Source organism: Nerophis lumbriciformis, linkage group LG17 (genome assembly GCF_033978685.3).
Source record: "Nerophis lumbriciformis linkage group LG17, RoL_Nlum_v2.1, whole genome shotgun sequence".
In the NCBI taxonomy this organism is placed as follows: domain Eukaryota; kingdom Metazoa; phylum Chordata; class Actinopteri; order Syngnathiformes; family Syngnathidae; genus Nerophis; species Nerophis lumbriciformis.
In genome coordinates, this window is record NC_084564.2 from 24,685,079 (window position 1) to 24,713,078 (window position 28,000).

The following is a 28,000-nucleotide window of genomic DNA, read 5'->3' on the forward strand; positions in this document are numbered from 1 at the left end:
TGGAATAAACTGCAAAATGCGAGTCAAAGATTTTCTGTGAGACAGGGGTATTCTGCTTTTTTTTAAAGAATCTACTGCAAAAATGCTAGTCAAAGATCCTCTACATGACAGGAGCACTCTGCTGTTTTTAAGAAGCTACTGCAAAAAGACTAGTCAAAGATCCTCTATGACAGGAGAATTCTGCTTTTTTAAAGAACCTACTGCAAAAATGCTAGTTAAAGATCCTCAGCGCAACAGGAGCCCTTTGCTGTTTTTAAAGAATCTACTGCAAAAATGCTAGTCAAAGATCCTCTGTAAGACAACAGCGCTCTGCTATTTTTTGTAGAATAAACTGCAAAATGCGAGTCAAAGATTTTCTGTGAGACAGGGGTATTCTGCTTTTTTATTTTAAAGAATGCACTGCAAAAATGCTAGTCAAAGATCCTCTATATGACAGGAGCACTCTGCTGTTTTTAAAAAGCTACTGCAAAAAGACTAGTCAAAGATCCTCTATGACAGGAGAATTCTGCTTTTTTAGAGAATCTACTCCAAAAATGCTAGTCAAAGATCCTCTATTAGACAACAGCACTCTGCTATATGTTGTAGAATAAACTGCAAAATGCGAGTCAAAGATTTTCTGTGAGACAGGGGTATTCTGCTTTTTTTTTTAAAGAATGTACTGCAAAAATGCTAGTCAAAGATCCTCCATATGACAGGAGCACTCTGCTGTTTCTAAGAAGCTACTGCAAAAAGACTAGTCAAAGATCCTCTATGACAGGAGAATTCTGCTTTTTTAGAGTCTACAGCAAAAATGTGTGTCAAAGATTCTCTGTATGACAGGAGAACTCTGCCGTTTTTTTAAGAATCTACTGCAAAAATGCTAGTTAAAGATATTCAACGAAACAGGAGCACTTTGCTTTTTTAAAGAATATACTGCAAAAATGCTAGTCAAAGATCCTCTATAAGACAGCAATGCTCTGCAATTTTTGTGGAATAAACTGCAAAATGCGAGTCAAAGATTCTCTTTAAGACAGGGGTATTCTGCTTTTTTTTAAGGAATCTACTGCAAAAATGCTAGTCAAAGATCCTCTATATGACAGGAGCACTCTGCTGTTTTTAAAAAGCTACTGCAAAAAGACGAGTCAAAGATCCTCTATGACAGGAGAATTTTGCTTTTTAGAGAATCTACTGCAAAAATGCTAGTTAAAGATCCTCAACGCAACAGGAGCCCTTTGCTTTTTTAAAGAATCTACTGCAAAAATGCTAGTCAAACATCCTCTATAAGACAACAGCGCTCTGCTATTTTTTGTAGAATAAACTGCAAAATGCGAGTCAAAGATTTTCTGTGAGACAGGGGTATTCTGCTTTTTTTTTTTAAGAATCGACTGCAAAAATGCTAGTCAAAGATGCTCTATATGACAGGAGCACTCTGCTGTTTCTAAGAAGTTACTGTAAAAAGACTAGTCAAAGATCCTCTTTGACAGGAGAATTCTGATTTTTTAGAGCCTACTGCAAAAATGTGTGTCAAAGATCCTCTGTATGACAGGAGAATTCTGCTATTTTTTTAAGAATCTATTGCAAAAATGCGAGTTAAAGATCCTCAACGCAACAGGAGCACTTTGGTTTTTAAAGAATCGACTGCAAAAATGCTAGTCAAAGATCTTCCAAATGACAGGAGCACTCTGCTGTTTCTAAGAAGCTACTGCAAAAAAACTAGTCAAAGATCCTCTTTGACAGGAGAATTCTGCTTTTTTAGAGTCTACTGCAAAAATGTGCGTCAAAGATCCTCTGTATGACAGGAGAACTCTACTGTTTTTTAAGAATCTACTGCAAAAATGCTAGTTAAAGATCCTCAACGCAACAGGAGCACTTTGGTTTTTAAAGAATCGACTGCAAAAATGCTAGTCAAAGATCTTCTATATGACAGGAGCACTCTGCTGTTTCTAAGAAGCTACTGCAAAAAAACTAGTCAAAGATCCTCTTTGACAGGAGAAGTCTGCTTTTTTAGAGTCTACTGCAAAAATGTGTGTCAAAGATCCTCTGTATGACAGGAGAACTCTACTGTTTTTTAAGAATCTACTGCAAAAATGCTAGTTAAAGATCCTCAACGCAACAGGAGCACTTTGGTTTTTAAAGAATCTACTGCAAAAATGCTAGTCAAAGATCCTCTATAAGACAGCAGCGGTCTGCTATTTTTTTGTAGAATAAACTGCAAAATGCGAGTTAAAGATTTTCTGTAGGACAGGGGTATTCTGCTTTTTTTTAAAGAATCTACTGCAAAAATGCTCGTCAAAGATTCTCTGTATGACGGGAGAACTCTGCTGTTTTTTAAGAATCTACTGCAAAAATGCTAATTAAAGACCCTCAACGCAACAGGAGCACTTCGCTTTTTTAAAGAATGTACTGCAAAAATGCTAGTCAAAGATCCTCTATATGACAGGAGCACTGTGCTGTTTTGAAGAATCTACTGCAAAAATGCTAGTCAAAGATCCTCTATAAGACAGAAGCACTGTGCTGTTTTGAAGAATCTACTGCAAAAAGGCTAGTCAAAGATCCTCTATTAGACAGGTGAGCCCGTCTGCTTCTTGAGAAACGACTGAACAATCCCTACTCAAAGATCCTCAAATGAGACGATCCTGCTCTGTTGCTGTCTAATGTTAGAAATGCCTGAGGACACAGGTTGTTTTTATGAATATCACATTAATTTTCTGGCACTTGCACCCTCCCCACAGACGCCTCATGACCTTGGCCTGTTTTAGTCATGCGGGCTTCGTCATGTGACACGTATCAGTTAGAACAAGGGCAATGACATCTTTACCGAGATCCTGATCCAATTCACCTTTAAAGTCTGTCCTGCGGGGCGCCTCAAGACTTCGGGGCAGACGCAGCAGCATGAGAAAAGTAAAGAAAAAAACATTGCGCTACACTGTAAAAGCGCTACACTATAAAAAATGGGCAATTGCTTTTTTACAATAGAATACTGTAATGAAAATGTACTGTGGTATTACAATATATGACTGTGAACATTGACGATAACTTTATATTTTCACTACAAGCTTTGCTTCTTCCTACTCCTTTTCGGGAACGTAGTGAGAAATGAAAATGGGTTTTATGTGATGCAATATGCTGACATTGTTTACATGTTCGAAATAAACGGAAACAATTAACTGCTTTTTTACAGTAAAATACTGTATTCACAATGTACTGTTGTATTACAATACATGACTGTGATACTTACATTATCCTTGTATTTCACAGAAATGAACTGTTGTTTCATAGTAAAATACCGTAATCAAAATGTCAGAATAATTGTATCTAAGTTATCACAAAACTTTGTGTTACAATGAGTTCCCGGCGAGCAGACAAAAGCCGTCTTTGATCTTACCAATCAAAAGGCTTGTAAAACTCCACGGTGTAGGATGGGAAGCGACATGAAGGTGTCGGTTTCTTTGATGTATTGTAATCCACAGGAAGATTTTGTCTTGACCCGAGATCTACAAAGCGGAGAGGAAGCAGGGCCTGATCCCCCTCCAGGCCCATTTTCTTTGAACTGTTTCGTAACCAAAGGCGACGGCTGTTTACGACCCCCCTTCCTTTAGAAACAGCTGTTGCCATGCAATCAGGGAAAGTCCAAATAAAAGAGGAGGCGTACAATCTTTCGTCAGAGCGTGGTGGAAGACTGCAAAGAGTACAGCCCAGACGTTTCTCCTCAATTGAGCTAAATTGAATTCTGTCTCTGTTTAATTCCTTGCTTCTTGTCTGTTTAATAGATGTCATCAGTGTTTGAACCTGACACAAAATTTGCTGTAACATTACAACAAATTATTGTAAAAATGGATATATATTTTTATATATTATATAAAAACATAATATAATAATATATCAGTATGTGTTATATACTGTATATTTATGTAAATATTACATATATTTTTTATTGCTACTATGGTACATTCTTAGTCTACTTAATACCTGCATTATCCTTTCCATCCTTACCCTTTCCATCCTTTGTAACTGAGCTACTGTGTGGAACAATTTCCCTCGTGGATCATTAATGTTTGTCTAAGTCTAAGTGTATAACATTATATTTCACAGCAATTCACTGTTATTTTACAGTGAAACACTGTAATCAAAAGTGATTGTAACATTGCGTGGAAAGACAGGTAAAAATTACGCTAACCTAGCATTTCACAGCTATTAACTGGTATTTCAAAGTAAAATACTACAATCAAAATATTCAAACATTACTGTAACAATACGACAAATGGCTACAAGAATGACAATAACCTTATATTTCACAGGGATTAACTATTATTTTACAGTAAAATACTGTATTTAAAATGTACTGAAAAATTACAACATACAATGTCCTTTTATTTCGCAGAAATTAACTCTTATTTCATAGTAAAATACTATGATTGTGACGATCCGTTGCCCGGATCATGTTTTCTTTTAGTTTAAAGACTCCCTTAGTTCTTTTTCAGCACTCCTCGGTTTTGAGTTTTTGGGTTGCCATGGGTGCTGATTATTTTCCACCTGCCTCTGATTAGTGTTCAGGATGCTCATCTGCTCCCGGGCACTATTTAGAGAGCTATTTATTCCTACTTTTCACCACACTCGGTCTGGCTGTTTTCTTGTGTTATGCAACAAGTTACGTTGGTATACCTTTTGATTCCTGTTTCTATGCTCAGTTTTCTCGTTAGTTTTTTCCTTAACTTCCTGTGCTATCATCACGCTTTCCTGCATTTTTGTATGTTGCCTGATTTATGGATAATAAATCATGTTCCCACCTGCACACTGCCTCCGGAGTTCCGTCTGCATCTTGGAAACAACCGGCACATTGACCATGCGACCACTCTACCGTAACAGTGATCACAATTTACTGTAAGGTTACAACAAATGATTTTAAAATGAAGATAATCTTATATTTCACAAGAATTAACTGTTATTTTACAGTAAAAACTGTATTTAAAATGTACTGAAACATTACTACATACAATATCCTTTTTATTTCACAGAAATTAACTGTTATTTCATAGTAAAATGCTGTGGTTGTGATGATCCGTTGCCCGGATCATGTTTTGTTTTAGTTTAAAGACTCCCGTAGTTCTGTTTCAGCACTCCTGGGTTTTGAGTTTTATTGGTTGCCCTGGGTGCTGATTATTTTCACCTGCCTCTGATTAGTGTTCGGAACGCTCACCTGCTCCCAGGCACTAATCAGAGAGCTATTTATTCCTGATTTTTGCCACACTCGGTGTGGCTGTTTTGCTTGCGTTATGCAAACAAAATTGATTCCTGTTTCCATGCTAAGCTTTCTCGTTAGCTTTTTCTTTAGTTTCTATTGGCACGCTTTACTGTATTTTTTATTTTGACTGATTTATAAATAATAAATAAAATTCCGTTTGCATGCGACCACCCTAACATAACAGTGATCACAATTTACTGTAACATTACAACAAATGATTGTAAGAATTAGAGATGTCGATAAATGCGTTAAAATGTAATATCAGAAATTATTGGTATCGTTTTGTTTTTTTTAATCGGCATCGTTTTTTTTATTTTAATTTTTTTTTATTAAATCAACATAAAAAACACAAGATACACTTACAATTAGTGCACCAACCCCAAAAAACTCCCTCCCCCATTTAGACTCATTCACACTCATTCACACAAAAGGGTTGTTTCTTTCTGTTATTAATATTCTGGTTCCTACATTATATATCAATATATATCAATACAGTCTGCAAGGGATACAGTCCGTAAGCACACATGATTGTGCGTGCTGCTGGTCCACTAATAGTACTAACCTTTAACAGTTAATTTTACTAATTGTCATTAATTGCTAGTTTCTATGTAACTGTTTTTATATTGTTTTACTTTCTTTTTTATTCAAGAAAATGTTATTAATGTATTTATCTTATTTTATTTTATTAATTGTTTTTAAAAGTACCTTATCTTCACCATACCTGGTTGTCCAAATTAGGCATAATAATGTGTTAATTCCACAACGGTATATATCGGTTGATATCGGTATCGGTTGATATCGGTATCGGTAATTAAAGAGTTGGACAATATCGGAATATCGGATATCGGCAAAAAGCCATTATCGGACATCCCTAGTAAAAATGAAGATAACCTTATATTTCACAGCAATTAACTGATAATCTTATAATAAAATACTGTGATTATTACTGTGAAGTTATGCAATTATTAGCCATTCATTTACTGTGAATTTAGAATTAAAAGTTTTACATTTTAAAGAATAAAAACTCTCCAGGAAGTCGTTATTTCGAGGACTTGTCCAAGGGAAGGCTCACAGTCTCAGACTTTAAGTTATTAATTGTTTTGGTCGCATAACTTTCTTTAATAAACTCAACAAACTAAACACATTTCAAATATAAAAACAATAAAAAAACATTTTTCCTCTTTCACACAAAAAATCTCTTCTTTATTTCCTCTTTCAAAGAGCAATTATTTAATTTGTTTTAACTATTAAATGAACCTAAAATATGACTTATTTGATCTCTGTGGAAAATATTGGACACAATGTGTTGTCAAGCTTATGAGATGCGATGCAAGTGTAAGTCACTGTGACACTACTGTTTTAAATGTTTTTATTTTTTATAAATGGCTGTGGTGATAATGTCAATGAGGGATTTCTAATCACTGCTATGTTGGGATTCTTATTAATATTGATATTGTTTTTGATATTATTCATTTTTGTTTGACTACTTTTGTATTGTTTTGTGTCATGTTTGTGTGTTCTCTCAATTGCTCTGTTGACTGCTATTCTGAATGTTGCTAGGTCGGGTTTCGTTTTGGAATTGGAATTGTATTATTATGGTATTATTGTGTATTATTTTGTTGGATTGATTAATAAAAAAAATGTTTTTTAAAGAGTATTTACAATTCTTTTCTGAGGGTGTAATTGTTTTGATTTAAAAAATAATGGCACTAGCAACAAAATCAATTAGGAAAAAGGAAAATAATAATAATAATAAATAATAATAATATATATATATATTTTTTTTAAATACAAAATAAATGAAAAAAGCTAAAAACATAAACAAAATGTTTTATTTTATTTAACATTTTCTGCACACAGGGAGGCATTGAGCCCATCCACAAAAAGCGCCTAAAAGTCATCAAGTATTTATTTGCGACTAAATTCAGACTTTGAAAAACACAGAAGAAAATGTCATAAAGCCAGATTACTGAGGCATCCTTGTAATTACGCTTAACTTAAACTCACAGGTAGACCTGAGAATACACTGTATTATGTTAAATGTGTTCAGGTCAGAACATTCCATAAAGTTTTTATCGTGTGCTTTACGGCGCCATCTATCAGCATGAGTCCATGTAGTGTATGTCCAGCAGGCTGTTTGTCTTTCATTCTATTACGGGGACAATTAGCAGCAGTAGCCTTCCTCTCTGCTTCTGCACTACTTGTATACTTTGAAGCTAAAACAACTTAGTATTAATTTAAGAAAATACATAAGTAATAAATAGCAAATTAATCAGTCTAAAATGGATTAATAAACATAAATTGGTAGGCATATGGCTTTGTATTGTATCATATATTTAATATTAATGCCTAATTTTATATGCATTTCCTGCATGTAACCCTTATGCATTCATAAAAAAAAATCTAAGTCTTGATTTTGGTTATCATTTGTGAACAAACACCCACACGGTCTCATATAATCCAATACAAAATCTGCACAGACAACAAAAGGCATCGACTGAACAATTTGTCATGCAGGTGTTTTGTAATATTTTGACCCTCTCAAGCCACTTAAATAGTAGAGACACTGCAAACTAAAACCACAATAATAAACACTTAGAAAATAAAACTCAATTAGCAATATTACAATAAATTAATTAATCATAAATCATTTCCCTCCAAAGTGCAATCAATAAACTTGTGGGTTTCCCCTTCAAAGTCTTAAATATATTCAATTATAAGATGCAACTTGAATGGCTGTTAACGCAGACCAGTGCATCTGTCAGTATTTTTTCCCAAGGGAATCCTAGTGCATGTGTGTGTGTGCGTGTGTGTGTGTGTGTAATTCACAGGCAAAATGATGCACGCCACCCAAAGAATGTGTCGGCCTCATTCATCTTTTGTGCCAGGCTCTCTCGGCTATCGCTTATGTTGTGCTGCACCAATTTCGACAGAGAGGAACTCCCTGTTGCCTGCATGACAGAGGCGACGAGAAAATGGCAGACACCGTTGTATGGGGGGGGGGGGGGGGGGGGGGGGGGGAAGACAGTAGGGATATTAGATAGTGACGTCAACGAGAGGATTACATTTAAAAGGCAAGCTTGAGAGCATAGATACTGCCATTAATTATGGATATATATCTTTATACTGTTACTTTTGGTTTGTACAAGTTTTTATACAAGATCCTATAGCTTTCAGGCCTTCTAATTGTATGTAAATTGTAGTTTAAACACATGTGTGCACTGATTATTGACTTTTAAACGGCATAAATAACAAACATACTTTGAATATTCTCACAGTGGGCTCCATTCAGCAATAAGTACCTAACTTTTCTCTTATCTTTCTTCCCAAGTGATTTCCTAAGAGGAGTCCATTCAAATTCATGACGTGTTCTTAAACGGCCAAATTGTTCCCACCTGCTGCTCTTAACTTGCTGAATGTCAAATGGTTAGTGCGTGTGTGTCTAACATAATTTGCATATAAACACGCCCTTATTTCCCCAATATGAATATGTAAACACCCTTAACTACCCATATAAGGGCACAATTCCGGAGGAAAAGCCGAACATCAAACACACGGAGAAAACACAAACAGATTACAGAAGAGAAATTCGTATTATCCCGCAGGGGAAATACATAATGTCAAAACGTAAGTTTAAGAGAGGGGGGACCGCTGAGGTAGCCTAAAGCGTTCAAGTAAATATTCGTCACTTCTGGCAAATAGGTCTACATGGTCGTGAAATATGCGCTCCCTCCACAGGGCAAGATCTGCAGCATCTTGCAGTAGCAGCAAAAGCATTGCCATTGTGTGTGTGTGTGTGTGTGTGTGTGTGTGTGTGTGTGTGTGTGTGTGTGTGTGTGTGTGTGTGTGTGTGTGTGTGTGTGTGTGCGTGTGTGTGGGTGTGTGTGCGTGTGTGTGTGTGTGTGCACACACAGTATTTTGAAATGTATATATATTGCTCATTTTGCTATATGTCTGTCTGTCTGTCTTATCTATCTCTATATCTCTATATCTCTCTATATCTATGTATGTATGTATGTATGTATATATATATATATATATATATATATATATATATATATATATATATATATATATATATGATATTAATTTAACATTCGACAATAGAAGTAAGGGAACTTGTCACACTTAAGAACAAATAAGCCACCCTAAGAGTGCTCTGGAGCACTCGTAGATTTTGTTCTTACCTACGAACAAATCCCAGCCAAGAAAATATTGGTCAATACAAACATCTCCTTAAAAACTTTGTAAGTGGGCCTAAGAACAAAATTTGTTCTAAAGAACGGTTGCTGAATGGGGCCCAGTGTCCGTTGCTTTCATGGAAACAAATGACTCAATGGCATGACACATGCATCGAGCCGCCCCTTCTGATATGTAGATGACGAGCTTCGCGTAGTTGTGTAAAGAAACGCATGTAAAATGGTAATTAATGAGCGACAAGGAAGGCACTTCATTTGACATTTTCACCGCAAATGTAGTCCTAGCCCCTTCCTGCTCCGTCACTGAAATGGATAACATGGGAACATTTCCCCAGATATTGCCGATAGCGCTGGGCTTGTCAGCAATCCTACTGGATTCAAATCCCGGTCAGAGATGTGATAGTTTTGTTTTGTCACAATTAATGTTTTGTATTTTAGTTATATAGAAACATTTATTTTGCAAAATTGTTTTGATTAACATTAGACTTAGACTAAGTTGTGTTTGCTGTTCTTGTTTTTATCTCTCTGTCTTATCCCCCTCTTGTCCCCACAATTTCCCCCTCTGTCTTCCTTTTTTCCCCTCTTTCTATCCCCTCCTGCTGCGGCTCGGCTGCACCAAATAATAATATAAATACATTTAATAAAGTCAAATACAAATAAGGCAACAAGAGAAGTATCCTACACTTCTCTTTTGTAAAGTAAATTTGTACAACCGATATGGGCATCTACATCAACTACCGTATTTTTCCGACTATAAGTCGCAGTTTTTTTCATAGGGGTGCGACTTATACTCAGGAGCGACTTATGTGTGAAATTATTAACACATTACCGTAAAATATCAAATAATATTATTTAGCTCATTCCCATAAGAGACTAGACATTTCATGGGATTTAGCAATTAGGAGTGACAGATTGTTTGGTAAACATATAGAATGTTCTATATGTTATAGTTATTTGAATGACTCTTACCATAATATGTTACATTAACATACCAGGCACGTTCTCAGTTGGTTATTTATGCGTCATATAACGTACACTTATTCAGCCTGTTGTTCACTATTTTTTATTTATTTGAAATTGCCTTTCAAATGTCTATTCTTGGTGTTGGGTTTTATCAAATACATTTCCCCCAAAAGTGCGACTTATATGTTTTTTTTCCTTCTTTATTATGCATTTTCGGCTGGTGCGACTTATACTCCGGAGCGACTTATACTCCGAAAGATACGGTTTATGATTTGCCTGAGAAGCTGGACAGGACCAAAAAAAAAAAAAAAAAAGACAAAAAAAAAAAGACAAATGGCTATTTTAATAACATGCAACAAACAAAATATCTGCTAGCATGGTTTTACAGCAGGGGTCTCAAACTCAATGTACCTGGGGGCCACTGGATGCAGAAACTGGGTGAGGCTGGACCGCAAAAAAAGATTTCTTTAAAAAAATCTAACATGCACGCCCTAGCAACCATCTCACTCACCATGTAGCTAGCTTTGACTGCTGCATCGCTCTTTTCGTTTGCTTTCTTGAAGAAATCTTGTTACCTCAGTACACTGGTTTTAAAATGTGCAACCTGGTTCACTCTCTCATCTCCCTGGTATTTTGCATACTCCTCAGCATGTCTAGTTGTATAATGACCTTTCAAATTGTATTCCTTGTGCACCGCAACTTTCTCTGTGCAAATAAGACACGTCGGGGTGCCCCTGTGCTCAACAAAGAAATATTGCATCTCCCACTTTTCCTGGAATTGTCTTTGCTCATCACTAACCTTTCTCTTCACTGCAGGCTTTGAAAAAGACATGTTTGGGGTTGTGGAATATATTTGTATTTAGCCGACGCACGGAGAATAATGTTATTTCTGCAATTTACAGTTACTTTAGCACAATTAGCCCCGAACGGGCTAACATCACGACTAACGTGTTACACGTCCGATTCGCCCAGCGACTCTCTGTCGGAGTATCAGCGCTGGGGTCCAGTGCACCACAATTTAGTATTGTCGCTCGTTCCTTCGGCGGAGTGCTTCGGAGGCTACCGGGGGTGGGAGCGAGCAGGCTGTTGAGCGAGGGAGGGAGGGAGGAAGGAAGAGCGCGTACGGGTCTAGGGGAAAAGCGGCAAAACCTTTCTCTGCTTGCATCACGCAAGTGACGTCTATGCATACTTGCCAACCTTGAGACCTCCGAATTCGGGAGATGGGGGGGGGGGGGGGGGGGGGGTTGGGGTGTATATTGTAGCCCGGAAGAGTTAGGGCTGCAAAGGATTCTGGGTATTTGTTCTGTTGTGTTTATGTTGTGTTACGGTGCGGATGTTCTCCCGAAATGTGTTTGCCATTCTTGTTTGGTGTGGGTTCACAGTGTGGCGCATATTTGTAACAGTTTTAAACTTGTTTATACGGCCACCCTCAGTGTGACCTGTATGGCTGTTGATCAAATATGTCTTGCAGTCACTTACGTGTGTCTGTAGAAGCCGCATACAACATGTGACTGGGTCGGCACACAGTTTGTATGGAGAAAATGTGGGCGCGACAACAGGTTGTAGAGGACGCTATCACGGCACGCCCTTAATATTGTCGAGAGCCATATACCACACCGTGATTGGTAGATTCCTTCAGCTCCGCACACAGCGCTGTCAAGCGCCATTCATTTAAAACTCGCGGGCCGCACTAGCATTAAACTTTCATATTAAGGTGGGGGCCGCAAAATAACGTCTCGCGGGCCGCAATTGGCCCGTGGGCCGCGTGTCTGAAACCCCTGTTTTACAGCCATGCGGCAAGTGCACTCTTCAACGAACATAACTTGGCTAATAGATAGATAGTACTTTATTGATTCCTTCAGGAATATTAAAATTGCCGAGCAAAAGACGCAGACGACATGAAAATATTTGATACAGTACTGATGGCTGATTTTTTTATTTTTATTAAATGTGTCATTAGACGTCTTCCTCCTTGTATTATCCCAATAAACAAACATGAGCAAAATATCTTATATTTAATGCCTTATCTACTGCAGTTTTGAGTATATCAGGTTATTCCTCATTTCCTTTGACATATGGTCTGAAATCTACAATTAGGTGTACTTTTAGGCTCTTTACAACAAATAGAATAATACGTATATTTATTGGTACAAATGAATATACATGGCTCCATTTATCTGTGTGCACTGGGCTTCCCTTCACTAAATGCAGATCCCGCTCTACCCTATAGGCCTCACAAATGGTGGGGGGCTCCATGTGGCGTGAATTAGCACATGTAAATTGTCAATGAGCGAATGGCAGGGCGCTGAACATGAAACGTTACTGCCAACACATTCCCAGCCCCTTCCTAACTCTGTCATTGCTTAGGGCAATGGTTCTCAAATGGGGGTACGCGTACCCCTGGGGGTACTTGAAGGTTAGCCAAGGGGTACGTGAGATTTTTTTTAAATATTCTAAAAATAGCAACAATTCAAAAATCCTTTACAAATATAAATAAAAACCTATCTTTTTTTCCAAATAATTCAAGAAAGACCACTACAAATGAGCAATATTTTGCACTGTTATACAATTTAGTAAATCAGAAACTGATGACATAGTGGTGCATTTTACTTCTTTATCACTTTTTTCAACCAAAAATGCTTTGCTCTGATTAGGGGGTATTTGAATTTAAAAAAAATTCACAGGGGGTACATCACTGAAAAAAGGTTGGGAACCACTGGCTTAGGGTATAATGGGATATTTATGTCACGATCTAGTGAGCGTTGCTTGCAGCGTGACTCTAGGATGCAGAGATAGCAGGCGGAAAGCAAGTAAAACTAATTTAATAGTCACAGGAAGCAGGGACCAATCAAAACTAGCACACTGAGCAACAGGCTCCAAAGGACAATGATCCAGCCCTGAAGGAGGGACCCAGGTGGAACTAAATGGAACTAAGTAATGGGAATCAGGTGTGCTGGCAGGAAATATTGACAAAACAAGAGCACCAGGACAGGAATTGATTCTAAACACAGGGAGTAGCAACTAGAAATAACACTGGACAGGAATTAAAACACCAAAACACAGGAAAACCCAAACATGACCAAACTGTCAGTAGCAAGCCTGACAATTTCTCCATTTAGACAAATTGTGCTAGGTTGGTAATTTGATGCACTGGATCTAACCGGCTACCAGGAACATATGCAGTTTTATATTTTTTGATTATGTTACACAAAAAAAAAATATATATTTCCCGTGAATTTGTTTTAGTACAAAACAACAACCTTATTGATTTAAAGTATACAAATGTTATGAATATCAATCAAATTGTATTTATATAACACGTTTCATGCACAGGCAAGTTGCAACACAAAGTGCTTTACACAACAATATATATATACATATATATATATATATATATATATATATATATATATATATATATATATATATATATATATAAGATAGGCTCCAGCGCCCCCCCGCGACCCCAAAGGGAATAAGCGGTAGAAAATGGATGGATGGATATATATATATACATATATATATATTATTATTATTTTTTATATACATATGTATATGTATGTATATACATATGTATATGTATATATATATATATATATATATATATATATATATATATATATATATATATATATATATATATATATATATATATATATATATATGTATATATACACATTATTTATTCATTTTTAATATATATATATATATATATATATATTAAAAATAAATAAATAAATAGAAAACATTTTCAAAATAAAATAAAACAAATGCATGCATGACATAACATGGCAATGAGGTTTGAAGAAAAACGCCACCTTTGAGGCATCCACACCGCAGAATAACTACAAATTCTCAACAAAAATCTAACAAATAATATGAAATGTATCTTAATACAGGTGTTCATAACCTTTTGGATCTTGGGATCCCAATTTTTTTAACTACACAGGGACCCGGGGCCCATTCAAATATTGACCCTCACCAAGTAATCAGACGCTTGATTTTATTCATCTTGGTAATTATATCTAACCTACTTACAGTTTACAACCTTGTCAAATGATGTGAAAGCATGTGTTGATTACAAAGATTATTATCAAAGCTGATAAATACTAATAATAAATACTAATCAAATAAACTGCAAGAGAAAAACTGATGAACAATACATTTACATAAAATTACGCAAAGCTAATATTAATTCTAACTAAATTAATGATAAATAAAAACAATATATGTTTCCTGACTAAACTGTCAATAAAATAAAGTGCAAATGAAAATACATCTTTTCAACTTTAGTCATAATTTTTGCACTTGAAAAACCTCTCTATGACTTCTTCTGTTTGTTTGATATTGTCACTACTGCCACAAGTGGTGGGAAAATGTTTTGCAACTGAGTACCGCTGTGGCCCATGCGGACCACAGCTGAGAAACAGATAATCATAAATGCTAAATTTAAAAAAAATAATAAAATACTGAGGTATTACTGTAATAATAAATTAAAAATTTTGATTTTTTTTTTAGATGGTGCTCAAAATAAAATGATGCTTAAATTCCCCAATTTCGCCAGACCACGCCCTCTGACGTCATTTAACGGTAACCTCAACATAAAGACTCTCTGTGTCTTTAGTGTCCGGAATCAACAAAACAAATGTCATGACGTCACAGGGTTCCCTGGCATTTACGCCGACAAAATCCGGGACTCCTATACACGGGGGCTGACGTCACGATGGTGTTCTATTACCATGGCAACCACGTCTGTGTGGCTCTTATATGTGCATTCTATCGCAGCGCCTGTAAGGTCATTGAGGACTCGCTCACAAAGGAGGACCAGGGGGGTGGAGTGGGCGTGGCTTGTATGCGAACGTGACCACCTTTTATTTTGAGTTGCACAAAATAAACAAAAGACACGCACCAACATCAAAAAGCTGCATTCTTCCGTCACGGGAATCACGTCATGCGTTTATTATGTTGCAACATCCCATCCGTCATTCAACCTGTGGACGACGCGATGCGTGGGGGACGTCCATCATCCACCCAACCCAACATTTGCATATATGTATATATATATGTATATAAGCGTCACGACTTTTTTTTTTTTGCATTCAAACGCTATTTTTGGAACATGAATGCGACAAGAATGGTGGCTTTTTTTGCGTGCTGCAAGGAGGCACACCCTCATTGTGCAGCACACCAAAAAAATAAAACATTTAAAAAATAAAAATAGGAGGGGTCTGAACATTTGACCATGCAAATATTGAAAAATGCATCATAAATGTGATGCAAATGGCATGATGATGTTTGCCAACTTACCTCTTTTCTCCCAACAAGTCAGCAAATTGATAATCCACCCACTGAAATCACTCAGCTGCCGTCAAGAAATGTTCTCATCTGTCAATAAGAGCACGCTGGTTGACCCTGGAGGAGGAGGAGAAGAAGAGAGATGGCATGGACAACAATATGATCTTCTGGAATGACTGTTTTGTATTCTCACTCACCCCTCCTTCCCTCTCTCTCTCCCTCTCTCTCGGTCCTGAGGTCAGCCAGGCAAGACAAAGCTTCTTTTTTTTTTTGTTAAAACATTTATTCATATTTGGACATTTAATCACCCGGAAAAATGTGTTCATAAATATGACATTTGATTTATATATATATTTGAAAAAATCACAGTGTACATATCATAATTAGTAATGCTCGACACATATAATAAAGTGCCCTTTATAGTTTTAAGTCAGATATGTGGCCGCATCTCTATGAATGTGTATTTATTGCAGTGGAACATCTATAGTGGATTTCCCCTTAGGACATTTTAAATCGGGGGCCACATGGAGAAAAATCTACTCCCAAGTGGGCCGGACTGGTAAAATCACGGCACAATAACTTAAAAATAAAGACAACTTCAGATTGTTTTCTTTGTTTAAAAATAGAACGAGCACATTCTGAAAATGTACAAATCATGATGCATTTTTTTGGGTTATTTTACACTTACCGTATTTTTCGGATTATAAATCGCTCCGGAGTATAAATCGCACCAGCCGAAAATGCATAATAAAGAAGGAAAAAAACATATAAGTCGCACTAGAGTATAAGTCGCATTTTATGGGGACATTTATTTGATAAAATCCAACACCAAGAATAGACATTTGAAAGGCAATTTAAAATAAATAAAGAATAGTGAACAACAGGCTGAATAAGTGTACGTTATATGACGCATAAATAACCAGCAGAGAACGTCGGCTAAATACAAATATATTCCACAACCCCAAACATGTCTTTTTCAAAGCCTGCAGTGAAGAGAAAGGTTAGTGATGAGCAAAGACAATTCCAGGAAACGTGGGAGATGCAATATTTCTTAATATGTCTTATTTGCACAGAGAAAGTTGCGGTGCACAAGGAATACAATTTGAAAGGTCATTATACAACTAGACATGCTGAGGAGTATGCAAAATACCAGGGAGATGAGAGAGTGAACCAGGTTGCACATTTTAAAACCAGTCTACTGAGGTAACAAGATTTCTTCAAGAAAGCAACCGAAAAGAGCGATGCAGCAGTCAAAGCTAGCTACATGGTGAGTGAGATGGTTGCTAGGGCGTGCATGTTAGATTTTTTTTAAGAAATCTTTTTTTGCGGCCCAGCTTCACCCAGTTTCTGCATCCAGTGGCCCCCAGGTAAATTGAGTTTGAGACCCCTGCTGTAAAACCATGCTAACAGATATTTTGTTTGTTACATGTTATTAAAATAGCCATTTGTCTTTTTTTTTTTTTGTCTTTTTTTTTTTTTTTGGTCCTGTCCAGCTTCTCAGGCAAATCATAAACCGTATTTTTCGGAGTATAAGTCGCTCCGGAGTATAAGTCGCAAAAGCCGAAAATGCATAATAAAGAAGGAAAAAAACATATATAAGTCGCACTGGAGTATGAGTCTCATTTTTTGGGAAAATGTATTTGATAAAACCCAACACCAAGAACAGACATTTGAAAGGCAATTTAAAATAAATAAAGAATAGTGAACAGGTTGAATAAGTGTACGTTATATGACGCATAAATAACCAACTGAGAACGTGCCTGGTATGTTAACGTAACATATTAGGTTAAGAGTCATTCAAATAACATATAGAACATACTATACGTTTACCAAAACAATCTGTCACTCCTGATCAATTTTCATAGGTACGGAATAGCAGGTCGCATCTTTTTTTTCACAATGCACTTCTGCCATGACCCGCCCCCGCCAAATTTTTATTGGTTGACGTGTGTGTGTGTGAGACGATTGCTGATATACGTCTAGTCTCTTACGTGAATGAGACAAATAATATTATTTGATATTTTACGGTAATGTGTTAATAATTTCACACATAAGTCGCTAAACTATGAAAAAAAACTGCGATTTATAATCAGAAAAATATGGTACATCTTGCAGTTAATAGCATTGCATCTTTATTTGTCGTTATTTATATTTTCTGAGTAAATGATGTAATGATGTTCACCAGTCAACTCATTGGTGTTGATTTTCAATCTATCAAGATAAAAAAAATTATATCAACATCAAATTACAAAATGTTATTTATGTAGTTTGTTAATTTTCCTCGACTGCTGCACTAACATCATGTGGTTTATTTTGTACATATGTAGCATCATATACAAAGATACAAATAATAGCTATTGCGACATCTAGTGGACACATTTAGAACAGCTTTTTCTTTCATTCAAAAATTTCAGGTTGATTTTTATACTTAGCAAACTCGTCTCGGGGGCCAGTTAAAACCTGTTTGGGCGCCTGATCCGGCCCTCGGGCCTTACGTTTGACACCCATGCCTTAGGAAATAGTAAAAAAATGGTCTGTTCCAGGATCAAGCTGTAGCCATCACACAAGCGTTAGATTAGCAGGCAACATTTTTAAAATCCACGTCTTAAAAAGTTGATTTTGTAAAGCACCGCTAAGTATATTATATATAAAGAATTATGATCAATCATATTCAAAACATTAACACTCATGCTTAACCTCAGTGATTAACGATGAAGGCACAGTATCAATGAGGTGTGTCAGAGAGGCGCTCGCCTTGTAACAATTTTGATTTTAAATGTAAGAGAAAAGAAGTTAACCCCTGTAACCACGCTTTAACTGTAATAACAAACGGTAAAAATGTAAAAAGAAACTAAAAAATGTTATAAGAGTGCCTTAACTTAAATGACACAGGTGTATTGTAAAGATGTCTTCACAGATGCATGACACAAATCCAATGTTTTAGCTAGAGATGTCCGATAATATCGGGCTGCCGATATTATCGGCCGATAAATGCTTTAAAACGTAATATCGGAAATGATCGGGATCGGTTCGGAAATGATCGGAATCGGTTTTAAAAAGTAAAATGTATGACTTTTTAAAACACCGCTGTACGGAGTGGTACACGGACGTAGGGAGAAGTACAGAGCGCCAATAACCCTTAAAGGCATTCACATAATATCTACGGCTTTTCACACACAACAAGTGAATGCAAATCATACTTGGTCAACAGCCATACAGGTCACACTGAGAGTGGCCGTATAAACAACTTTAACACTGTTACAAATATGCGCCACACTGTGAACCCACACCAAACAAGAATGACAAACACATTTCGGGAGAACATCCGCACCGTAACACAACATAAACACAACAGAACAAATACCCAGAACCCCTTGCAGCACTAACTCCTCCGGGACGCTACAATGTACATCCCCCGCTACCCCCTCCTCCCCCCAACCTCAACCTCCTCATGCTCTCTCAGGGAGAGCATGTCCCAAATTCCAAGCTGCTGTTTTGAGGCATGTTAAAAAAAATTCATGCACTTTGTGACTTCAATAATAAATATGGCAGTGCCATGTTGGCATTTTTTTCCATGACTTGAGTTGATTTATTTTGGAAAACCTTGTTACATTGTTTAATGCATCCAGCGGGGCATCACAACAAAACTAGGCATAATAATGTGTTAATTCCACGACTGTATATTATCGGTACCGGTTGATATCGGAATCGGTAATTAAGAGTTGGACAATATTGGAATATCGGATATCGGCAAAAAAGCCATTATCGGACATCTCTACTTATAATAAAAGTGATGTAATTTGCAGGTACAACTCACACATCTCATTGTTTAGTATTCATTTCTGTGCAAGTGTAAAAATAAGTTAACCCCTGTAACATGTATAAATAATAACAAAAAAAACCAGCTTGAATTTCTATGACAAACGGTGTACTGCAAAGGTGATTTACATCACAGATGCACCACACCTCATTTTTTGTGAAGTCCGAGTCATGCTGCCTTGATAAGAGTCGTCTGCACTTCTTTTTGGAATACGTGTTGAAAATTTAAAAAAAGAAGCCACAAAAAGCCAAAACAAAATCTAAATAGATGTGATCAAATTCCTAGTTCCACTATAGAGGTTCCACTGTTGCAGTTTGGCATCTCACACATTAGATTAGTGATATCAGAGTAAGGAATTAGTGCACAGGCAATAGATGAATCAACACACGGCTGTAAACATGACATTTGGTACTACTTGTACATCTTGCCTCATCCCCTCCGTCTCCAACATTAGCAACCTTTAATCCATCTGTCTTTTCTTGTCTGGAGCGTCCCCTCATTGGTCCATCCATCTTTGTTGGAAGACAGCTTCACAGTGCAGAGTTCAATGCAGACGAGGGGAAACCAGACAGCCAGCCGGCAGCAAGAAGTGACATTAAGGCCTTTCATGCTGTCAGAGATCAGGATGCAACAAATCATTTACATGAACATTTCACAACAATCAATTTACTGTAAACATGAATACCAAAACCCAGCATTATTCACTGGGAAGTGAACATTTTTGCATCGCCTCGTTTTAGCTTGTGCAAGTGTGAGTGAATGTCCAATAATCTTAAATGGATGATTGAAGCTTTTCTGTGTTTATATAGAGTGTCCGCCCTGAGATCGGTAGGTTGTGAGTTCAAACCCCGGCCGAGTCATACCAAAGACTATAAAAATGGGACCCGTTACCTCCCTGCTTGGCACTCAGCATCAAGGGTTGGAATTGGGGGTTAAATCACTAAAAATTATTCCCGGGCGCGGCCACTGCTACTGCTCACTGCTCCCCTCACCTCCCAGGGGGTGATCAAGGGTGATGGGTCAAATGCAGAGAATAATTTTGCCACACCTCGTGTGTGTGTGACAATCATTGGTACTTTAAATTAAAAATTAATATGTAATACCCACATATTGTTTCTATAAAAGGGATTAAAATTTTACCAGACTTTTGCAGGAATTTAAAGAGTATTAGTATCAGGCAGCATGGCTATATTGGATTAAAAGAGTGTAAAGGTGACTAAAGGGTGTTATTTAATGTCTCATAATGTTAAAAAAAAAAAAAAAAAAAAAGGTAGTCAGAAGGTCATAAACACGTTTTTATGCTCGAAATATGAAAATATTTGATTTATAATTGATATTTCCTACTTTGCGAAAATTTATTGACCACGGTCAATTAACAGTGACTACTGTACTGTTGATATTTTAGTTCATTAGGCCATTTTGATGTTTAAAAATGCTTCTTTATAAATAAAGTTGATTTGATTTGATTTGATTCATTAAGGCCCAAAACACTTTGCTTTAGAGAATGATTTAAAAATATGTGATAGAGTGAAACTGTTAACTTCAAAACACAAAGTATTCCTGTATTTATTTAAAGGCCGCATGGTGAAAAAGAAAAAAAAAAATGCAGGGGGACATTTTGATATTTTCAATTTCATAAACAATTTTATGTGTTGGGAACTCGCATGGCTGCCGGTTTTTGTGACCCCAAGATGCAAGAACCAGGAGAGCGACGAGCAGGTATGATGAGTTTTAATGACTCAAACAGAGAGGGAAGCAGTCTTGCATGTTAATAGTTCCAACATAAAGTGTGATCTTCGAGCACTGAAGAGTGCTCGAGTGAAAACATAAATAGACATATGCTGATTGGCAGCGGGTGTGGACTGGCTGCCAATCAACGGCAGGTGAGGAGAAAACAGTGCTCCAAGGAACAAACAGGAAATTTAACAAAATAAGAGCACTGACGGGAAGTAAATACAAAACCAAGGAAAACCAACAGAAATGAAGTGACCGATCGTCACATTATGAAAAAATTAATTCCATCCATCCATCTTCTTCAGCTTATCCGAGGTTGGGTCACGGGGGCAGCAGCCTAAGCAGAGAAGCCCAGACTTCCCTCTCCCCAGCCACTTCGTCCAGCTTCTCCCGGGGGATCCCGAGGCGTTCCCAGGTCAGCCAAGAGACATAGTCTTCCCAATGTGTTTTGGGTCTTCCCCGTGGCCTCCTACCGGTCGTACGTGCCCTTAATACCTCCCTAGGGAGGCGTTCGGGTGGCAACCTGACCAGATGCCCGAACCACTTCATCTGGCTCCTCTCGATGTGGAGGAGCAGCGGCTTTACTTTGAGCTCCCCCCGGATGGCAGAGCTTCTCACCCTATCTCTAAGGGAGAGCCCCGCCATCCCGGCGGAGGAAACTCATTTCGGCCGCTTGCAAACGTGATCTTGTCCTTTCAGTCATAACCCAAAGCTCATGACCATAGGTGAGGATGGGAACGTAGATCGACAAGTAAATTGAAAGCTTTGCCTTCCGGCTCAGCTCCTTCTTCACCACAACGGATCGATACAGCGTCCGCATTACTGAAGACGCCGCACCGATCCGCCTGTCGATCTCACGATCCACTCTTCCCTCACTCGTGAACAAGACTCAGAGGTACTTGAACTCCTCCACTTGGGGCAAGATCTCCTCCCCAACCTGGAGATGGAACTCCACCCTTTTCCGGAAGTGCTGATTCCCATCCCAGTCGCTTCACACTCGGCTGCGAACCGATCCAGTGAGAGCTGAAGATCCTGGCCAGATGAAGCCATCAGGACCACACCATCTGCAAAAAGCAGAGACCTAATCCTGCAGACACCAAACCAGATCCCCTCAACGCCTTGACTGCGCCTAGAAATTCTGTCCATTAAAGTTATGAACGGAATCGGTGACAAAGGGCAGCCTTGTCGGAGTCCAACCCTCACCGGAAACGGGTCCTACTTACTGCCGGCAATGCGGAACAAGCTCTGACACTGATCGTACAGGGAGCCGACCGCCAAAATCAGACAGTCCGATACCTACCCCATACTCTCAAAATTCAACCCCTGTTAATCTTTTTTATTGTGCCTTTTCACTCTATTTTTAATCATTTCTTCATTTTTTTACATTATACCACAGGTATTTGATCTCCTATTTTGTAGTGTTGTTTTTTCATCAACCTATCAGTTGTCAGTCAATAAATAAAATGAAAAATGAGACAGAATATCAATAAACACTAAACAATTATGTATTGGAAATATATCATATACCGTATTTTCCTTACTATAAGCCTCTACTTTTTTTAACCATGTGGCTTGTACAAAGGTGCGGCTGATCTATGGATTTTTCTTCGCTAATGGCCATAATATTTTGTAAACGGTACAACACTGTAGCAACAACGACACAGAGACTGAAAAGGTGTGTTATAGTTTGTGCTATGGCGCCATCTTTTGGACAATTTTGCTCACTGCAGTTGCTGTGGATTGAAAGTCTACAGCAGGGGTCCCCAAACTACGGCCCGCGGGCCGGATACGGCCCTCCAGCATCCAAAATCCGGCCCACAGGAAGTCCCAAGTTAAAAAAAAGTGTTTATTTATTTTTATTTTTATTTTTTTTAAATCTTTCCTTTCTAATCCATTTTCTACCGCTTGTCACTCTTGGTGTCTCCTAGCCGCTCAGGCAAATCATATTGTCTAAAAATGAATTTTCCCATTGATAACGTGACAATGTTGAATGTTGATGAACATCAATGTTAAATGACAAAATGGATTATAAGGACAATGTATATATGTATATATATATACTGTATATATATATATATATATATATATATATATATATATATATATATATATATATATATATATATATATACACTGTATATATATTTATATATATATATTTATAATATATATATATATGTATATATATATATATATATATATATATATATGCAGCCTGGCCCCCGGCCAAATTTTTTTAACCGAATGCGGCCCCCGGGTCAAAAAGTTTGGGGACCCCTGGTCTACAGTATCTCTTTCTGTTATGTGACTTGAACCAGAAGTATAAGTGCTGTTCCGTATACTAGTCGTCCATAGCGGGGTTTTTTTACTAGTATGGTTTCTTCATTCATCACTAAGCAACGTTTGCAAGTTTTACAATATAACTAAAACAATTCATACTTACTAAACAGTCACATGATTATTCTTATTCTTCTTCATGCATATTTGTATGTGCTATCGTAGCGTAATCAGGTTAGCGTCGTTAGCATTAGCTAATATGCTCAAGGTTTACAAGTGTCTGTCTTAGAATTATTCGCTTACAATGGCATTCTTTTTGTATTGTCTCAGTTTTACAAATTCCTCAGTAAATTGACCAAAATGTCATTGTGACGTTATTGAGTCTGTTTAGCTGATTGGAGAGCTAGCTTCCGCAGCTAGTGGGTCCATGACTGAGTTTTCTGTTTTGTTTGATCAGCCGTTTTACTGCCGCATTGCAGGCACTGTTTGAAAACAATTAAGGTATGTAAATAAACATTTATACAATGTTTCTTAGTAAATATCTCATTTCACAACATGTGCAGCTACACTGCAAAAACTGAAATCTCAGTAAGATTAAATATCTCAAATAAGGGTGATATTTGCTTATTTTCTGTCTAATAAGATCATTCTTCTCACTAAGCAGATTTTATGTTAGATTTTTTTACTTGTAAGTGTTTTGGTCCTAAATTATCTCAGTAAGATATTACTGCTTGTAGCTGAGATTTGATAACCTATATTGAGTAAAACATGCTTGAAACTAGAACATCAACTGTTGCAAAGCTGTGTCATCAACACTCACAAGTAGGGATGTCCGATAATGGCTTTTTGCCGATATCCAATATTCCGATATTGTCCAACTCTTAATTACCGATACCAATATCAACCGATACCGATATATACAGTCGTGGAATTAACACATTATTATGCCTAATTTGGACAACCAGGTATGGTGAAGATAAGGTCCTTTTTAAAAATAATAATGAAATAAGATACATAAATTAAGAAGATTTTCTTGAATAAAAAAGAAAGTAAAACAATATAAAAACAGTTACATAGAAACTAGTAATTAATGAAAATGAGTAAAATTAACTGTTAAAGGTTAGTACTATTAGTGGACCAGCAGCACGCACAATCATGTGTGCTTACGGACTGTATCCCTGCAGACTGTATTGATATATATTGATATATAATGTAGGAACCAGAATATTAATAACAGAAAGAAACAACCCTTTTGTGTGAATGAGTGTAAATGAGTGTAAATGGGGGAGGGGAGGTTTTATGGGTTGGTGCACTAATTGTAAGTATATTTTGTGTTTTTTATGTTGATTTAATGAAAAAAAAAAAAAAAACGATACCGATAATAAAAAAACAATACAGATAATTTCCGATATTACATTTTAAAGCATTTATCGGCCGATAATATCGGCAGGCCGATATTATCGAACATCTCTTCTCACAAGTATAAAACTACTTTTTTAAAGTAATAATTTCTTATTTCAAGCATGTAAAAAAAAAATCATGACTTTGACACAATTGTGTCTCATAATTAAAACAGATGACAGCCAAATGGACTTTGCTGTTTTATTTTCAATGAAACAAGAGAAAATACGTACTCACATAGTAGTACAGTTGTTATTAGTAAGAATATACTTATTTTAAGGTATTTTTGAGTTCATTGAGGTTATCTAATTTTACTTGTTTTGGAAAGTCTTGACAAGCCAAATTTTGCTTAGTTCAAATAAAATACCCCTCATTTTTGTATTTTTTTTTTCTTGTTTTTGAACACTGACTTTTTGCAGTGTAATAAATGGAAACATATTTTTTTCTTCTAAAATTTAGTGGGTGCAGATTATATACTGGTGCGCTTTATTGGCCAGAGATTTACGGTAAATATTGTAATATGATTAATTATTTAAAAACATTTTATCCAAAAATCATGAATCAGTTATTGAGTTTTTGTTTTACCTGCATGTTGGTGTAGATCCAAGGAAGAACATTGCTGACTCTGGTGTAAACCCCCGGCCTGTTTGTCTGAGCACAGCCAGCCCCCCAGCTGGTGATGCCTACCAGGTACCACAGGTCATCAGTCTGACACACCAAAGGCCCACCACTGTCGCCCTGGAGAAACGTGAATAAACATAACATTTTAAAAAGGAACACATTTTGTCTTCAGGTGAGTTTGAATGTGCGTGGTCACCGGCTACACACCTGACAGGAATCTCGTCCTCCATCCAGGTGTCCAGCACAGATCATGTTGGCAGTCACAGCTCCGGCGTACACCTGAGGGTTGTTGCAGACGTCTGTGCCGATGATGTCCACTGTCACCTCCATCAGATCAGTCGAGATAACACCTGTACGTAAGAAAAATAAGGCAAAAGACAAATATGGTGATTTTATCTCAATATGTTACACCTGGCACTAACTGGATGGACAGTTTTACATTATCGGTTTCCCAGTCTGACTTCCTTCTGTTTGTGGATGCTATCATCAAGCTAGGGAAAAAATAAACATCCTCTGGCAGGTTTACCTGATCCCGCCTGGGTGGTGCCAAAGCCTGAGGTCCAACACGTGGTACCGTGAGGAAATGGCTGTTCTCTAACTGGCAGACATGCTGGGTGAACATCATCTGAAAGGAACACAAAAAAAGAGGAGCTCCATATTAGAAATGCTTTCGCAGCAGGAAATACATGGAACAAAAAAATACACATTTTGTCATAAAAACTTTGTATTTCAGTGGCGTTTTTTTAAATTATTTTTTTTAGGTAATGTCACAAAACTACTACCGCAACTACAGCGATTTCATGCAATTTGGTTGGCTGTCATTTAAAAAGCCAGAAATGTTGCTGTTGAGACTGGGTGCTACTCTGTGTGAAAAAAACCCACGTCATTAAAAAAATACTAAAAAGGTAAAGGACACCAAAACGCATAAATTTAATTTGTTTTAATCAGCACCAAACAAGAATGACAAACACATTTCGGAAGAACATCCGCACAGTAACACAACATAAACACAACAGAACAAATACCCAGAACCCTTTGCAGCACTAACTCTTCCGGGTGTGTGTGTGTGTGTGTGGGTGGGGGGGTGGGGGGGGAGGGGGGGGTTGGAGGTAGAGTTAGTGCTGCAAAGGGTTCTGGGTATTTGTTCTGTTGTGTTTATGTTGTGTTACTGTGCGGATGTTCTCCCAAAATGTGTTTGTCATTCTTGTTTGGTGTGGATTCACAGTGTGGCGTATATTTCTAACAATGTTAAAGTTGCTTATACGGCCACTCTCAGTGTAAACTGTATCGCTGTTGATGAAGTATGCTTTGCATTTACGTGTGTGTGCATACAGGAGCCGCTCATATCTTGTGACTGGGCCGGCACGTTGTTAGAAGGGATGAAAAGCGGACGTGACGTCAGCTCGTAGAGGACGTTAAAAGCAGTGCCTGTAAGGCACGCTTCAAGACTGTGGAATACGAGATATAATGACTGATGAACACCTTTGTTCGATAATGAGGGATGCCTCAGCTCAAAGCCTGAGCCTCGACATTAATGAACTAGCATCCAAGAAAAGATGGCAGGTATCTGGCTTGGGCACATCAGATTAGATCAGTGTGTTGCAAACTGAGCAGTTTAAAGTCCTAATGGTTGGTTTATTTATTATTTTATTTTCAAATTTATTAGCCTGTGGAAAAAGTTAATGTTGAAATTTACCTCAGAAGGCTGCAAATAGAAAAGAGGCATTCCATTTTTATTTAAATTGTATTTGATATGCCATTGATATTTTTTAATTATTATTATTACTATTTGAAACTCGATTTTGCATGTCACTTTAAAGTTATATAAGCCTTGCTTGTTCAATATTTAATGCAAAACTTGTTTGGGTCCCTATCAAAAAGGTTAATTTGTTCAACCTTGGCCCGCGGCTTTGTTCAGTTTTAAATTTTGGCCCACTCTGTATTTGAGTTTGACACCCCTGCTCTAGCAGCTATAAATGTTGCTGAATAGACCAGTGTTTTTCAACCTTTTCTGAGCCAAGGCACGCTTTTTTCATTGAAAAAATTCTTAGGCACACCACCAGCAGAAAACATAATAAAAATGAAACTCAGTAGCCGATATTGATGATAAAAAGTTGTTCTCGCAATTGTTGGATACGAATTCAAACCATAACCAACCATGCATATTGGCAATATAGCTCTTGTCTCAAAGTAGGTGTACTGTCACGACCTGTCACATCACGCCGTGACTTATTTGGAGTTTTTGGGTGTTTTCCTGTGTGTCGTGTTTTAGTTATTGTCTTACGCTCCTATTTTGGTGGCTTTTCCTCATTTGTGGGTATTTTCCTGTAGCAGTTTCATGTCTTCCTTGAACGCTATTCCTCGCACCTGCTTTTTTCTCGCAATCAAGACTAATTAAGTTGCGGACGCTATCCTTCTTTGTGTGGACATTGTTGATTGTACTTTGTGGACGCCGTCTGCTCCACACGC

At 37.3% G+C, this 28,000-nt stretch overlaps 2 protein-coding genes across 2 annotated transcripts in view; both read right to left on the bottom strand.

Moving 5' to 3' along the window:
- fxyd6 (FXYD domain containing ion transport regulator 6) overlaps positions 1-15,891 on the bottom strand; it is a 34,909-nt gene extending 19,018 nt beyond the window's left edge. Inside the window, exons 1-2 of the mRNA XM_061972825.2 lie at positions 15,876-15,891; positions 15,691-15,795 (exon numbers count right to left, since the gene is read on the bottom strand). The gene's annotated coding sequence lies outside the window, so the exon portion shown is untranslated. The remainder of the gene's footprint in view (positions 1-15,690; positions 15,796-15,875) is intronic.
- A 3,229-nt stretch (positions 15,892-19,120) lies between these two features.
- Positions 19,121-28,000, bottom strand: part of tmprss13a (transmembrane serine protease 13a) — a 38,724-nt gene continuing 29,844 nt past the window's right edge. The window contains exons 10-13 of the mRNA XM_061972097.2: positions 26,058-26,156; positions 25,739-25,881; positions 25,496-25,648; positions 19,121-20,108 (exon numbers count right to left, since the gene is read on the bottom strand). Coding sequence (XP_061828081.1) covers positions 20,094-20,108; positions 25,496-25,648; positions 25,739-25,881; positions 26,058-26,156 — 410 coding nt within the window. The 3' untranslated portion in view covers positions 19,121-20,093. The remainder of the gene's footprint in view (positions 20,109-25,495; positions 25,649-25,738; positions 25,882-26,057; positions 26,157-28,000) is intronic.